The 17,315-nt window shown below is 41.7% G+C and overlaps 1 protein-coding gene across 1 annotated transcript in view; it reads left to right on the plus strand.

Annotated features, from left to right (window-relative positions):
* The window catches only part of LOC113406537 (ubiquitin carboxyl-terminal hydrolase 24), a 109,061-nt gene that overhangs the window by 57,487 nt on the left and 34,259 nt on the right, over window positions 1-17,315 (plus strand). Inside the window, exons 31-44 of the mRNA XM_026651810.1 lie at window positions 566-663; window positions 1,419-1,514; window positions 1,688-1,916; window positions 2,596-2,755; window positions 3,001-3,156; window positions 4,293-4,363; window positions 7,651-7,811; window positions 8,648-8,709; window positions 9,525-9,716; window positions 10,655-10,772; window positions 11,525-11,669; window positions 12,169-12,288; window positions 12,774-12,899; window positions 13,130-13,228. Coding sequence (XP_026507595.1) covers window positions 566-663; window positions 1,419-1,514; window positions 1,688-1,916; window positions 2,596-2,755; window positions 3,001-3,156; window positions 4,293-4,363; window positions 7,651-7,811; window positions 8,648-8,709; window positions 9,525-9,716; window positions 10,655-10,772; window positions 11,525-11,669; window positions 12,169-12,288; window positions 12,774-12,899; window positions 13,130-13,228 — 1,833 coding nt within the window. The remainder of the gene's footprint in view (window positions 1-565; window positions 664-1,418; window positions 1,515-1,687; window positions 1,917-2,595; window positions 2,756-3,000; window positions 3,157-4,292; window positions 4,364-7,650; window positions 7,812-8,647; window positions 8,710-9,524; window positions 9,717-10,654; window positions 10,773-11,524; window positions 11,670-12,168; window positions 12,289-12,773; window positions 12,900-13,129; window positions 13,229-17,315) is intronic.

The raw sequence follows: 17,315 nt of genomic DNA on the forward strand, positions 1-17,315 counted from the left end.
CCATTGTGGTCACTTTTCTGACCAACGTTGCACTTTGACACTCACTGCTGAGAAGGGTACCTTCTTGCAAATGAGAGGAGCAGTATAATAAAGATGACATTCCTAAAAGCCATAAAATTTCTTGGATCCTCTTAATTTTTTTCACACCTCAAAATAAAAGTAGAAATGTAAAATCAAAACCTCATCCCTCGGAGCTCTTATTCAATAGTTATTATTTCCATGGAATAACATCATCTTAACTGTGTTAGAATTGTAACCCTCCAGAGCTCCTCTTAAGCCTGAAGAAGTCGTTCACATGCGAGTCCAGACTCTTCCCTTCTTACTATGTGAGCCATTTATGATTATATCAGTCACTTGTCAGAGAATAAAAACAGAAGGCAATGTTTTAAAATACTGTTTGGCTCTTTATAGGTCAGATCGTTGCAAGGCTGTATCTTTGAATTACTGAGAGCGGGAAATGCTCAGTCTTAGGGTGAGACTGCCTAGGATATTGGATGCTACTTCAGAGGTGCCATAGTTTTTGTGTATACTAGTTGCGAAACATTTACACTTGCATGCATTTCAGGTACTGAGCTCCAAGCTGATGCCAACGGCAGATGATGAAATGGCAAGAAATTGTGCCAAATCTTTCTGTGAAAACTTTCTGAGAGCAGGAGGCTTGAGGTTAGGCCTTAGACATTTATTTTTTTCCATAACACTAACTTTCTTATCAGTGATAACTGTATAGTTTCTGTAATAGGCTCTAACACGCTGCTTATAGTATAGCATACTTGCATAGGTGTTCAGTTTTTATCATCTAGCAGTATGAAAACTAAAATGGATTGGGTCCTGTGAATAAGGAACTACCTGTAGATTTACTTACTTTCACTAGTAATGTCTGAACAGCCACTCTGTATCTATAGTATGTAGTGTATAATGTACATAGCTAATTCATTTGCATTCTTTTTTCTATTGCTGTAGTCAGTATTTGGGTGCTGAATAAGTGGTCTCACTTCAGTTCAAGAATACAGATGTGCATATTACACAACCTCCCCAGCTGACACTAGTTGGCATTTTTCGCAGTGTTAAAATGGACCAAGAATTGGTCAGTGCAATTGATCATTCCATTCTTATCCATAAAATTGGTCCCTCCTGGTGAGAGTGGAGGCACAGTGGGCACTTTGGAAAAACTTGCAGAGCTGCTGCCTGTGCTGTACTTATCAAGTGATACTACTTTGCTCTTACAGCAGTTTTCCCCTATAGCTCTCAAAGCCCTTTGTAATGGGGGGAAAATAGGGATCTCGGTCTCAAGAGGTATCAGTCAGGTACTTCTGTCAGCACTAAGTCGCTGAGAGGGTGGTGGGGGGAAATACCCGAAACTCGTTACCAACAGTCTCCTTTTTACACCATCTTATAAAATAGTCTCTCTTATTTTTAAGTTTGGTGGTGAATGTGATGCAGAGAGACTCCATCCCATCAGAAGTGGACTATGAAACAAGACAGGGAGTCTATTCCATCTGTCTGCAACTTGCAAGGTATGAGATTGCTTTTCCTTGTATATAAGGCCACTAGTAATGCTACTTGCATTTTTTTTTTTTTTAGCAGTTGGCCTGTTATCTCGAAATGTAACAGTGATTCGAGTTCTATACTAAGACTCTGATCACCCAATATTCAAAAATAAACCTGACTCTTTTCTTTGTGTGTTTAGGTTCTTACTTGTTGGCCAAACACTTCCTTCCTTACTAGATGAGGATATCCTCAAAGATGGGGTAGAAGCGCTGTCCTCACGCCCATTCCGTAATGTGAGCCGGCAGGCTAGCAGGCAGATGTCCATTTGTGGAACACCTGAGAAGTCATCCTACCGACAGTTGTCAGTTTCTGACAGGTCCTCCATTAGGGTTGAAGAGATCATACCTGCAGCACGGGTTGCAATACAAGTAAGTGAAGGTTTGACAGTCTTGAAGATATAGCAGTGTGCTGTAGAGTGAAAGGTGAAACTTGCTCTTAGTTTCTGGAGTTTAACATAAGTAGTGCTGTGAAACTGGGTCTCCATGCACAGGTCTCATCTCAAAGCTTAGGAGACAATCCAGGTCCTACCCCCCTCCCCCAAATCTCACCCTGACTTTTATTTTTAACTACAATGTGTCTCTGAAAGATTCAGAATTTCCTAGTGATTGATCTATTGGGAGAGGCCACGTACTAAAACACACTGCTATAAAAGGAATAACTTGACCCATTTTCCTATTGTCAGATTGAAAGAAATTGCATGGGCTGTGATCTATAGCTAGCACAATGTGCTAACATGTATAGGATCTCAATTTAAGATTCAGTTGGTGCTTTCCTGCCAGGATGAAGTTAGCATGTTTAGCTCCAGATGGAAGGAGGGGAGTCTTTCTGTAGTGACTCTTCTTTCTGTTTCAAAGACAGTGCTGGCTGGCTGGCTTTCAATAAGCCATATTAACCACTGTTTCATATAAGCAAAACATCCTTGTGTCATGGCACCGATAACGAGCAAGGACCAAAACTGAATGGAAAGACCTTGTGGTTCCTCCTTTCCTCATGGTAAAGGAGACTATTGGGTGTGGCAAAAGTAACCACTTTTTCCTGTTCCTTCAGACAATGGAGATAAATGATTTCACGTCTACGGTGGCTTGCTTCATGCGACTTTCTTGGGCTGCTGCTGCAGGACGACTTGACCTAGTGGGGAGCAGTCAACCGATAAAAGAAAGTAACACTTTATTTCCTGCTGGGATTCGAAACAGACTTAGCAGCTCAGGTATGTCACTCATAGTTGAGACTGCATCATTTAGTCTAAACAAAATACACAACTGGAGTAAGTTGAGAGTAAGACTTCTAGAGTTCTTAGAAGATGAACTCCTTCTAAATTGCTACTTAAATCTACTGTACTTACTGTGTTCTTACAAGTACTTTTTAAAGTACTTTTTAGAAGAGAAATGTTGATCAGAAAAGCTTTAAAAACCTCAACTGATCATTACATTTGTCGTTTCTAATGTAATGCAGGAAGCAATTGTAGCTCAGGAAGTGAAGGAGAGCCAACAGCACTCCACGCCGGAATCTGTGTGAGACAGCAGTCTGTATCCACCAAAGATGCTCTGATTGCTGGAGAGGCCTTGTCTCTACTTGTTACGTGCCTACAGTTACGCAGTCAGCAGTTGGGTATGGAGTAGACTCTTATTAATTCAGTATAATTTAATTTCAGTATAATGTAATTAGTGGGGAGTCAGGTTTTGAAGATGAATTTATACATTTTGTGCTTTCCTCCTTACTGAATTTTGCTCTTATTGAAGCATCTCAATTTGCAGATACAACTTAATTAAAAAAAAAATGGAAAGGAAGCTTTCCATCAGCTGGTTTTCTCTGCAAGATTTAATGTTAGATGGCCTGCTGATATTTTTATAAATATATCAAGGTAATTGGGATAAAATATTTCAATCACTTCTTAACAAAATTAGTGAGGTGGCTTCTGTATTCAAAAGCCTTACATTATGTAACTTCACTATAGAACTAGTGCTTTGGGGATGATAAACAATATTCTTTCAGTATTTCTTTGAGGGGCATCTACGATGAGAGCAAATGAAACTGAAATGTTTGGGATTGTTTACTTTATTATTCAATTACCACAAGTGTTTTGCTGGTGTAGACGTGCTGCATTACTTACTGGCTATTATTTTCTTTGTTAATTTTTTATTGCAGGTTAACGTTTTTTACACTGAAATCTCCCGCAGGATTCATTTCTGAAATAAACTGCAGCAGTGCAAGAAACATAGTTTACAGGGGTGCAGGGGTTATGTTTCCTAGGCTTTGATTCAGCAAGATACTTGTATTAGTGGAACTGCTTATGTGCTCAGGTACCTTGCTGAATCATGGCTTTAATGAACTGAGTGTTTTGGGCAAGTTTACTTAATGTTAGCATCAAAATGGTTACAGCTTTGCTTTGAAGTAATCACTTCTGCTTATGTTACTGTTTGTCTAGCTATAAATTCAACCACAGGGCTAGTAAATCACTTCACTAGCACTTGTGCCTTCACATACAGAGAGTCTGAAACCTTTACTGGGGAGAAAAGGGGAATTGTCATATTTATATTAAAAATCCACAATCTATGGAAGGGGAGAAATCAAGGTGTAAGAAGATTTTTCCATACCCACATATCTCTCATCCTTGGTATTGGCGAGATGCATTTTTGTTCTAGTGATACTTTATTAATTATTTATTTATATTTATTTATGATCAGTTTATATTTTTAACAAGTTCCGTTGGCAAAAAACACTGACTGGGATTGTTTCATTTTTAGGATCTTTCTACAGCTTGCCTTGTGTTGCTGACTTCATCATTGACATTCTACTTGGATCACCAAGTCCTGACGTGAGTGGCTGTAATTAAGATTTCTAAGTCATTCACTGAGGGTCCCACTGAAATATAATATCTTGTTTACATTACTGGTCTCAGACAAATATTCATTTCAGCACTTTCGGTATCTGATTAATATGTTCTGTATATTACTCAATCAGACATCACTGATTGCAGTATTAATCCCTGTCTCCGTTAAAATTATACCTTTTTTTATAGTATTATGTCATACTGTGAGAGTATAATCTTGATTTGTTTGCTTCATCTATGACTAGTTGTCACAGGGCAGTGTTCCCTTACCCTGGATTCTTCTCTGCAAACAGTCTTCACAGGGGATTTGTGGCAAGTTCAACACCAAGTGCTTTATTTACTGTGTGAATAAAACTGAACAAGTTCCCCACAGCTCAAAGTTCTTACATTTTCCCTAGGCACAGGGTGAGATGGGGAGAGATCTCACCTCCCTGAGAACTTGGGCTTCTCTAGCTCTTCCTTCCCACTACTCTTCTTGTCTCTCTTCTAGATGTCCTCAGCTGATGAGCTGAGCCACCTTGTTAATTGGCTAATTGTTCAGTAATTAACCAGTTATCTCCCTAATTTTCCCCATGAGGGGATGTTTACCAAGTGCTCAGGCTAAGTCTACTGACACTGTGTCACACCAATGTTAGTTGAAAGTAAGACTATGCTGACTAGTTTGAATAACCCAGTTTTGGGAAGGTCTGAAGGCTAACACTATCACTCTCCCAGTCAGGACTGAGAATCTCACAAGGGGCTGTTCCTTTTATCTTTCTAGCCAAAGGACTAGATGACCTCCTGAGGTCCCTTCCAACCCTGATATTCTATGATTCAAAGAGGTTTGAGAAGCATATGAATTCTTAGGTGCTCACCCAAACCTCTGAAACATACAGCTAAGTGCAAAAGCCTCCTAGCATTAGTTTTTCTGTGTGATTGAGAGCAAGCCCTCAAAAGTTTGGATATTCTGAAAGTTACTAATTTTGGTGACATAGCACATGCTGTATTTTTTATGATCAGTAGTTTGTCTGTTTACACTTCTTGTTGCTATATATTTTTCAACATATTAATAAAAAGTATGTCCACCATGAGCAAGTGAACACTGCAGGAGCAACTATAAACATTTGGGGTTTCTTGGCATTTAGATGCTTGACTTTGCAATCTTAATGTTGTATTGATACTAGGACTGTCGATTACTCGCAATTAACTCACATGTGATTAACTCAAAAAAATAAATTGCAATTAAAAAAATTAATCGCAGTTTTGATCACACTGTTAAACAATAGAATACCAGTTGAAATTTATTAGATATTTTGGATGTTTTTCTACATTTTCAAATATTTGATTTTCAATTTTTTGGTTACATAACTGCACTCAAAAACAAAACAATGTAAAACTTTAGAGCCTACAAGTCCACTCAGTCCTACTTCTTGTTCAGCCAATGGCTAAGACAAACAAGTTTGCTTACATTTACGGGAGATAATGCTACCCACTTCTTATTTACAATGTCACCTGAAAATGAGAACAGGCATTTGCATGACACTTTTGTAGCCAGCATTGCTAGGTATTTACGTGCCAGGGATGCTAAACATTCGTGTGTCCCATCACGCTTTGGCCACCATTCCTGAGGACATACTTCCATGCCGATGACGCTCGTTTAAAAAAATAATGCATTAATTAAATTTGTGACTGAATTCCTTGGGGGAGAATTGTATGTCTCCTGCTCTGTTTTACCTGCATTCTGCCATATATTTCATGTTATGCCAGTCTCGGATGATGACCCAGCACATGTTGTTCATTTTAAGAACACTTTCACTGCAGATTTGACAAAACGCAAAGAAGGTACCAATGTGAGATTTCTAAAAGTAGCTACAGCACTCAATCCAAGGTTTAAGGATCTGAAGTGCCTTCCAAAATCTGAGAGGAACAAGGAGTGGAGCATGTTTTCAGAAGTCTTAAAACAGCAACAGTCCGATGCGGAAACTCCAGAACCCGAACCACCAAAAAAGAAAATCAATCTTCTGCTTGTGGCATCTGACTCAGATGATGAAAATGAACGTGTGTCAGTCCACACTGCTTTGGATCATTATCGAGCAGAACCCGTCATCAGCATGGAAGCATGTCCTCTGGAATGGTGGGTGAAGCATGAAGGGACATATAAATCTTTACCGCATCTGGCACATAAATATCTTGCGATGCCAGCTAAAACAGTGCTATGCGAATGCCTGTTCTCACTTTCAGGTAACATTGTAAAAAAGAAGCGGGCAGCATTATCTCCTGCAAATATAAACAAACTTTGTTTGTCTGAGCGATTGGCTGAACAAGAAGTAGGACTGAGTGGACTTGTAGGCTTTAAAGTTTTACATTGTTTTATTTATGAATGCAGTTATTTTTGTACATAATTCTACATTTGTAAGTTCAACTTTTGTGATAAAGAGATTGCACAACAGTACTTGTATGAGGTGAATTGAAAAATACAATTTCTTTTGTTGTTTTTTTTCAGTTCAAATATTTGTAATAAAAAATAGAAAGTGAGCAATGTACACTTTACATTCTGTGTTGTAAATTGAAATCCATATATTTGAAAATGTAGAAAACATCCAAAAATATTTAAATAAATGGTATTCTATTATTCTTTAACAGAGCAATTCAACTCTATGGGGAGTTTAGTAGGTCAAGTTACTCCAGTTGGAATTTGGCCAGCGTCCTTATCTATGAATAGTGCCACAGTGCTTAAAGACAACAAGTGATTAGGATCTTGCTTTAACATCTTAGCCAAAAGAAAGCATCTCGTCTGTCCTCACATGCTGTGTTAGGTCATTGGCTCAGTTCTGACTGGGGGGAAGGGAGGGGAGAATGCCATCTATCAAATTGCCAACATTGCTTCTACAGCACTTGCTGGCTCTTTAGACATCTCTCATTCTATTATTGATTCATATCCAGTGCTGCTTAACTTGAGATGTGAAAGGATTACATATGGGATGGTATGCTTTGTAATGACTCCCCTGAAAGGATCATCTGCAAGGGTTGAAACAAACTTATGGATCTAAAAGCACAAGTCTCTGCTGCTTAAGCTGGCGGACCAGGACCGTTAGCTCAGAGGCAGTAGCAAATTTATAAACAACTTGACATGGTGTTGCCACCACAGGGGGACAAAAAGCCACACTCGGTGGGTCCCACAGTCTATTATGGCTTTCCGATTCTAACTTGTATTTCTGTTATAGATTTCTAATCAAAGTAAGTGTACCTTGGGGAACATGAAATATAGAGTACTTACAATGCTTTTGTTTCAGATTCGTCGCGTTGCCTGTGACCAATTATATACCCTTAGTCAGACAGACACATCAACTCACCCAGATGTACAAAAACCAAACCAGTTTCTCTTAAGTGTCATTCTCACTGCCCAGCTGCCTCTTTGGTCACCAACCAGCATCATGAGAGGAATCAACCAGAGGCAAGTTACATGCATGCTTATTCAGAGAGGAAAATTCACAAGTTTTAGAAAAAGGCTTTTTGCCTTAAGGATTTTCAAAATCTTTGAAGTTTGAAGAAGGTGTAACTTTAGCAGTCAACTAATACTGCACCAGTCAGACTTTTTTAAAGTTTCCTGTCTACAGTAGACCGTGAACATTAGAGTCCAATTCATTTGTATCTTTGGGTGTAACCTTCAGATCTTGGATGCTGCCCCAGGTGCATGGAGGTGCCACTATGTGTTTCCAGCCATCCAAGGTTCAATGGCAAGAAATTTTATTCAGGAGAGTCCAGACTGAATGCTAAACAAAGATGTTTGGTTCTTTGAACGTTAAGTCTGGACCCGTCAGTTGTGACACTGACCTCACACATTCCATCCCTGCCCATTGCATTTTAATTAGACTGTAGATATCCATTCCATTGACTTTTCTGAAGAATGCTTTTTAGTTGGGAAATTGAATTCAACATTAATTTTGAAATACAAATTCTATGTCCACCATGGTAGAAAAAGAATAACTTAAGAACCTGAAGCATCTTATCCTCTTTCTATCAACTGTACGTGATCATCTAATATGTAGTTTTGTGAGGTGAGGGGAGGCGGGGGGGAAATTGAATTGTCAGTCCAAAATTCAAAAAGTGGCTGCTATGAAGAAATCTGCTTAGAAGCTACAGTGGTGTGCATGTGGAGGTATAAAATATGTAGATCTATAACAGTGGTATGATTGGGTGGATGAATTGTACATGTTTAAGCAAATGCTCTAAGATTTAGACTTATTTAAAAACCATCTTCCCATTTGTAATTACTCATCTTTGTTTTAGGCTCTTATCCCAGTGTACAGAGTATTTTGACCTGAGATGCCAGTTACTGGACGATCTCACTTGTAAGTATGTGTTCCAGGTTGGAATGAGAACTCTAATATGACATTTATATAACAACCAGAAGTGTTCTAGGCATTTAGACATGTAAGACAAGTCCGTGCCCATGAGAGCTTACAGTCTAAGTAGACAAGACACTGAGAAGTCAGGGAATGGGGGCAACACAAGCTTTTATATTTGTGCTTTTTAGAAAATGGTTCACCCTTCTCAACTCATATTGCCTCTACCCTGGCTTAATACTCTATTTTTGTTTGTAGATTTTAATGTTTGTTTTTCAATTTAAGATTCTCTCCCTTTCTACAGAATTACTTCTTGCCTATTGCCCCTTATATCCCTCCCCCATCTTGTCATGTAGTGACACTTGGCTTTTGACTTGGCTGCCTCCCTGTGTGGCCTGGTTTTCAGAGATACTGAGCACCTGTGGCCTTCAGTTTAGGTGCCTAACTATGAATTTACATGCCTAACTTTAGGCATGCACCTTTAAAAATGCTCACCTTAAAGACTTAGACTTCTTATTTCTCCTTTTTTACACATGGTTATGTAATACCTGTAGTTGTACAGATATGTACATTTCCCCTCTCTTTCATGCGCTAAATTTCTTTTGACCAATTTACAATGAACATCAGTAAGTTTGATGGTGAGCTGCGGTTTCATGAGCTTTTTAATTAGCTGCATAACTAAATGCCTGCTGTTGACATGCAATGTAATGTGCCATATCCATTGTTGTTGATCAAAGCTGTGAAATTCTTGGAAAGAGATTGTCTGTCGGTGTTTAAGTTCTTCATGTCTGTAATGTCAATTTTCTCTGTTTATTCCATAGCTTCTGAAATGGAGCAGTTGAAGGTCAGCCCAGCTGTCATGTTAGAAGATGAGATCACTTGGCTGGATAACTTTGAACCCAACCGCACAGCTGAGTGTGAGACCAGTGAAGCTGACAACATTTTATTAGCAGGACACTTGAGGCTCATTAAGACTCTTCTTTCGCTGTGTGGGGCCGAAAAGGAAATGCTCGGTAAGTATCCTTTTGTGTACCAAAGTACATAAACCAATTTGAGTTTGATCTCTTTATCACTTGAAGATGTCTGGTTTTGTTTAATAAAGAAGTAGATAGTGTCTTTGGCAAATCTGTGCTTACGATGGCATGTAGAGTACAGGCTCTACACATGTAGCTACACACAGCAGTGAAAGGCAATCTCCACCCACACTTGTCCCTACAGTGTGTAGCTACATGCCTCAGTGAAAGGCTCTGGCAGCGGGGAACAGTCAAAGCCTTTCTCCACTGCTGGAGCCTTTCCCTGTGGTGGGGAAAGGCTCTGCAGTAGGACGCTATGCCGCAAAAAAGAGCGGTGTGGATGTTTTAGTCACTGCTTTGGCATGTAGAGAGCACGTGTATGTATACCCTTGGGGTTCGAACGTTTAGGGCACTCTACTCACCAAAGCTATGCTTTCCCTTCTACACTGCTGTTTATATCCATGCTAGCTGGGCATACAGTGCTTGTATTTTACACACCACCGTAAGTGCAGACACAGCTTTATGAAGCTATTTTGTACCGGGAGAAGTAACTTACCTGGGTTAGTAACCATGTTCTTCATTGCAGGTTGTTTGGGTTTGGTTTGGGATTTGTAGTGAATTATTTAAAGACATTTTTCTCTGCCATGGTCTGTGTGGAGGGAATTTACAGGGGAATAACAATATTGTGGCTGCATATAGTTTTGTTGCTTCACCACCGCTGCAGCATCTAGGAATTCTGAGCATATTTTCCTTTGATAGTTACTAGTGTCTGATTTGAAAAATCAGTAATGAAGAAAATAGGATAGTTCCTGCTGCTGCTGAATGGCCTGCATGGTGATATTCTAAACAGGTGGCTTTCTTGATATGGACAAGATTTGACTGTCTTTGTAGCAGTACAGCAGATATTTAACATTAAATGTGGATTTGCTTTCTTACAGGCTCATCTTTGATTAAACCATTATTAGATGATTTCCTCTTCCGAGCATCTAGGATTATCCTGAATAGCAATTCTCCAGCTGGCAGTGCTGCCATCAGTCAGCAGGACTTTCACCCAAAGTAAAGAAAATAATTTGCATTTTTGTTCACACTGTACAAGTGCTTTCCTAGCTAGATTGCAGGCTGGAACTGTAAGCTATGGGGGTTAGTACAATGGGTCAACTTTCCAGCTATATCTGAGTACTTTAATAATCAGCTACTTGTGCATTTGATAAAGGACTGTACCAAAACTTGCCAATTCCTGTGTGCATTTAAACTCCCACTAATCTCTAAATCCCAAAGGATTTGCCTGTCAAACTTCACATGCAGCAGAGAGCTGTACCCAGTGGGCATGGTATCTTGGCCTAGAGGTGGTGGGGAATCCTCTAGCCTGAAGAATATTCATCACTATGGGAAGATGGCTAAATGACACATGCATGGAAAGTTAACTACTTCTTCGAGTGGTGTCCCTGTGGGTGCTCCACTTCAGGTGTCGGTGCGTCCCGGCGCCATTGATCAGAGATCTTCGGTAGCAGTGCCCAGATGGGATGCGCATGCGCAGTTGGTGTCTCGCGGTGTCTTTTTTGACCTTCAGCACAAATGTATCTCTTCCCACAAAATGAGTAGCATTCACTGGTACAGGTCCAGGGAATAAAATTCTCACAGCAAGTTGTGAATCAGACTATTGAGGGGTCTCTAAACATCTTTTGATTTTGTTTTCCTTTGGCAATTATAAGTGGGTTACACAGTCTGACTAACAAGATTTGCCAGAATTTAAAATTATGGAGTATGACTACCTACTAAATAGATCCCGCTTATGGTTTTCTTTTTAGGTGCAGTACAGTGGATAGCCGATTAGCAGCTTATGAAGTGCTAGTGATGTTGGCTGATAGCTCACCTTCCAATCTTCAGCTTATTACAAAAGAGCTACTTTCTATGCACCATCAGCCTGACCCTGCACTTACCAAGGAGTTTGATGTAAGTAAGATGCCTTGATGCAATTTAAATTATTCCGTGTGATTTGAAATACTGTTTTTAGCCACTTACATGTTCCAACCACAAATGTTCCAGGGCCTTCATTTTAAAGTGATGATCATCAGATCTGAATTAATGCATACATATATTGATCTTTCCAAGAGCAAGCACACGTTTGAGTCTATTAGGCAATTGTCATCTTGATAAATAAAATTATTGCCTAAAAATCGCTGACTGGTTTGATTTAAAAGATACACAACTTTGTAGACTGTTCTTAGGTATCTTATATTCAATATTGGCTGTACAGCCAAATACAACAATTTGTGTGCATAGCTCTCACAAATTTGGCCCAGATCTCAGTGAAATGTATAAAAACGTTGTTTGACAGCCAGCATACCTTTTTATAACTGCCTATATAATAATAATAATGTGATTTACAAGCTATTGGAGTCCATACTTTCTATAATCGACTGATACAGAGAAATGTCAATTTTCCCATAAGTATCTTCCACCTGTGGATAGTCGATCCACTTCAGGATTTGTGGGGCTGAAAAACGGTGGTGCTACTTGTTACATGAATGCAGTCTTCCAGCAGCTATACATGCAGCCAGGTCTCCCTGAGGTAAATTTAACTTTTAATTTCTGACAAATGCTTTCTGCCAACCCATACTTTGATTTCACTATAAATCAGCGCTGAGTAAAGAAAAGGGTTTTTAGTCAAATATTTGTCAAACACTGCAAAATTAGTCCAATTATTTTACAAATATTTAATTCTACTGTAAATTCATTCAAGTCCCAAAATAGATTCCTATTGCGTATAAAAACTTGGAGTGTTGAAATATGCTGAATGGCTCAGGACATGGACATTCTTAAGATAGGTTATAATATCAAAATTAGTTTTTAAAAAGGAATTTTTTAAATGAATCTATTGTTTAGCGCTGCAAGTTTTATCTAAAATGCAAGTTTTTATTCACAAACTCAGTTTTGTCTTCTAGGAACACTTGTGCCTTGTTTAAACACGCAGTAGTAACAGAATTATTAATTTAAATTCTTATGTGATATTTTTGCAAATAAGTCAAGTTACAGATGGTTATTTTCCCTCCCAAGGCATTGCTTTCAATCGACGATGATATGGACAATCCAGATGACAGTGTATTCTATCAAATTCAGTCTCTCTTTGGCCATTTGATGGAAAGCAAATTGCAGTATTATGTACCCGAGAACTTTTGGAAGGTATTTCCATTTTGTTCAACCTATATAATTTTCCTAGTTAGTTAATATGTGGGACTTGAATTCAGACATGGTGAAACATGTCAATATTTATGATTCTTACTAGTAATTAAACATCTGTCTGGTCTTAAACTAATAAATATCCTTTTTAAGGTAGGTAGAAGCCATGAACATGTACATTTTACTTTTTACAGTGGTGGCTATAAAACTGGTTATCTTTTTGGTCTTTATAGATCTTCAAGATGTGGAATAAGGAACTTTATGTTCGAGAGCAACAAGATGCTTATGAATTCTTTACTAGCCTTATAGATCAGATGGATGAATACCTCAAGGTAGAAATGTGTGGGGGTTTCTGTTGTGGTTTTTTTGGGGGGGGGGGGGGGGGGGGTTGGCCCTGCACCTTTGGAAAGTAAGTTAAGAACTGCTGTCATTCTTAACAATTTTAGTCAAGTGCAACAAAATCTTACTAATATTTGATAACAAAATACAGAGGTTTAAAATGAACTGTAGTTTTGCTCTGCCAACCTTCCACCCTGCACACCTATTGCACCTTGCATTTTGGATGGGCTTTTGGGAAACGTGGTTTTGATAGACTCTGAGAAGTTCATAACTTGTAGCTTTAGCATCTTAAATCTGCTAAACCGGTTTCTTTGTGTAATTTGCCTGTGGTGTCCAGAATTCTGGCAAAAATCGCTTTGGTTACATATGTTTGATAAGTAAATATAATTCCTGCCACCCTAGGTCCTTCACATGATGCCTCTGATCTCCACCACTTAAATCCCTGGTAATGAAACTTTAAGTCAAGGCCCCACATGATTCATAGCCCAAAATATGGCATTTATTCTAAATCCATCATATAACAATTTATGTGGATAAATATTGTATTTTGGAGGGGAAGTTGTTCCCAAGCTACTCTCCAAAATGTGATCATTTGTGGGGAAAGAGACGTAAAAAAATGTTATTCCTGGTGACTGCATGTGAGCTTTTAGAAGGCAGAAAATTAATCTGGTGTATTGATGTAACACAGATGCATTTTTATTTAAAATATACAGATGGCTCAGTGAGGCCAGTTAAATCATGCCTGTCTTTTGGATTCAGTGATATGAGGAAGATGTGCATTGTTTGAGACTAGGATTAAATCTTTGTTTCCATTGATTCTGGTTAGTGATAAAGTTGGGGGCTGAGTTAAGGTGTGTTTGGGTGACATTAACTGTTGGTTTACTGGCAGTCTAATGTTGAGGGCCGATAACTCCAATATTCTCAGTGTGTGTTCCCCTAAAGTTATTGACAGATATTTGTCTTTAACTTTTATTAAGATGGGAGTGTTTGGCTTGTGAATTTTCTTTTGGCTAAGAATTCCTCAGTGAGATCCGTTCCCATGGCGCTTGCAAGTTTCCCAGAAATGAACCACATCTCCCCATGCACGTTGCTTCACCCTCCCACACCCATAAAAGGCCCCCTCTCTTTCATGCTCCAAGTGTGGATTCATGCCTCCCACTCACCAAGTTATGGAAAGAGACCTACTTTGAGGGAAGGTTTGTAAAGCAGTCTTAAAGAGCAGTTTTTAGTCTACACAATGGCCCACCTTATCATTTTACAGTAGCCAAAAAGTACCAGGCCTCCATAAACCAACTCTCCCTGTCTGGATTTGGGGAACTCTCAGCTATATCTGCATTGGAGCCATACTATGTTCAGGAATTACTTTAATTCCATCCACAAACTCACCACCTCCCTCTGCCCCCGCCCAAAAAATACCACAACTAATCAAAGACATCATTCTTCATCCAGATAAACAGATAAAAACACACCTGGAATTTCTAGGCCATTGCAGTTCTTCGAGTGATTGCTCATTTCCATTCCATTGTAGGGGTGTGTGCTCGCCCCATGCACTGTTTTTTCCCCTCAGTGGTATATCTATAGGGGACCGGCTCTGGTGCCCTCTGGAGTGGCCGGTATAAGGAGCACTGCTGGCCCCCTCCCTCCCTCAGTTCCTTCTTACCACCAGTGTCGGTGCTGGAGCGCTCCCCTTATTCTAGCAAGTAGTTTCTCTTTCAGTGGTTCTTTGAAGTTTTATTGTGTAAATAGTTGTATAGTTTTCTGTTCCTAATAGTGTTAGTGTACTTAGTTATTCATAGTCCTCCGAGGGACTTAGTCCAGGGATGGGGCATGCCCACCCCCAGGCTTCAAGCCTGCAAGAAGCCCATGCCAATCAGCAATCTGCATCTTAGTTGTTTGAAGTGTCTGGGTGAGTCCCACACTTGTGAAAAGTGCTGTATCTGCAAAGGATTCAAGCCCTGGACCAGAAAGGAGAGAGACATCAGGCTCCACGCGCTCCTCATGAAGTCTGCTCTTGTACCGGCCTCAGAGCCGGCACATTCGGACTCAGTGCCGAGTACTTCGGCATCGACAAGAAGTGCACCCCCGGCACCGGCTGTCTCCCAGTGATGGTTCTTGCACCAGTACCAGCCAAAAGGCACAAGAAGCACCCTGGGAGGGGGCATTCCCCAGGGTCCCGTAAGGATAAGGGAGATGACAACCCTGGACCAAGTCGGGCTATCTTGTCGCCACCAGAGCACAGCCACACGGCAGCCTCACCTATTGGGCCTAGTCTGCCCCACAATCTGCCTCCTACCCCAGGGAGTGGTAGAGGTACGTGGTACCTCACGGTGCCATCCGCCCCAGAAGCCTTTTAAGGGGCAAAAGACATCTTTCTCCTCCTGGTGCTGCCTACTCCTTGGGAAGAGAGGCCTAAGGATCCCTCCCACCCACTCGTTTCTAGGGGAAAGCCCTCAATGGCACCCCTGCAGAAGTCACCTCGATGACACAGTACTCCAGCCAACTCACCAGGACCACCGCCGTGTCCTGAATCACAGACCCACAGCCACTACTCGGCAGGTTCCTGGCAATTGCCGAGCTCCAGGCACTGAGCTCCAGGATCCACACATCAGTCACCGGACCCCTGGTACCAGGCCACAGAGGCACACTGCCAGTCCCCAGAACTCTGGCAGCAGTCACCCAAAAGGCACCGATCCGCGGTTCACAGACGCCGCTCACCAGAGCCCCGGCGCCGGTCGCCAGAGCATCGTGGACGATCCCTCGCACTCCCAATTCCGGTCACTGGAGCCTGCGCGCTGTTCCTGAAACGGGTGGCATTGTTCTCCAGATTATTACCAGGCCTATGAGCAGCGTCGCCGGATACGCGGCATGGCTCAGCGGGGTCCCGATTGCCAGCCACAAGACCACCAGACATAGTGGGGAAGCCTACTCTATGGTGGCGCCGCTGTGCTCACCAGAGGAGGACCATTCCTCCTCAGGCTCTGAGAGCGAGGAGTAGATGGCACCCAGGGACCAACTGCCACCTGCACAGCAAGCAGGTTCTTCCCAGAGCCAACCTGCAGGCATGTGGCCACAGGGTCAGTGGCCTGGGCCCTGGTAAATCTATAACCCATTGGCAGTGCCCCAGGCTGGCGGACCTCAGGCCTAGCGCTCAGTCTCAGGGGCATCAGAAAGACCTTTGGCCTTGGTGTCTGAACTGTCCCCAGGCTCAGACGTCTCATCGGTCCAAGGGGCCCAAGAGATCCTTCCTCCAGTGGCTGTGGTTCCCCAGGCAGGGGACGTGGAACCCCGCCCATCATCCTGGGCTGGCTGCCTCATCATCATCACCTGATGAGGCAGTAGGAGGCCCGTGTGCCTCAGGATGATGTCAAAGCCCACCAGGAGCTGTTTAAACAGGTGGCAGCCAACCTGGGATTGGAGGCAGAGAAGATGTCCGAATCCGTGGACTCCGTTTGATGTCTTGGTGGCAGCGGCCCCGGAAAAGATGGCTCTACCCATGCATGATGGGGTAGTCAAAATCGTAAAAGCCCTGTGGCAGACCTTGTCATCCCTGCCCCCCATTTCTAAGAGGGCAGAGCGCAAATACTCCATTCCTGCAAAGGGGTTTGAGTACTTATATACACATCCCTGCCCCAGATCACTAGTGGTTGCGGCTTCCAACAAGCACGACAGGCAGGGGCAGCCCAGCTCGACCCCAAAAAATAAAGATGCGAAGCGACTTGATCACTACAGCAGGAAAATTTATTCTACAGCCAACCTACAGCTTCGCATCGCAAACCAGTAGGCTCTGCTCGGCAGGTATCACTTCAGTGTATGGCAGTCCACGGCCAAGTTTGCTGACTTGCTCCCACAGGATGTAAGCAGGAGCTCGATGCCATACTAGATGAGGGCAGGGCAATCATGAGAGCCTCTCTCCAGGCTGCCTCAGACACGGCAGAGACTGCGGCCAGGGCGATGGCCTCCCCGGTGGCTATGAAAAGGGTGTCATGGCTTCAATCATCCGGTCTGTTGGCGAAGGTCCAACAGTCCATCCAGGGCCTCCCGTTTGACGGCTCGGCCCTTTTTGTTGAACAGACAGACAGC

This window comes from Terrapene carolina, unplaced genomic scaffold, assembly GCF_002925995.2.
Source record: "Terrapene carolina triunguis isolate 2854851 unplaced genomic scaffold, T_m_triunguis-2.0 Scaffold103, whole genome shotgun sequence".
Taxonomy (NCBI): domain Eukaryota; kingdom Metazoa; phylum Chordata; order Testudines; family Emydidae; genus Terrapene; species Terrapene triunguis.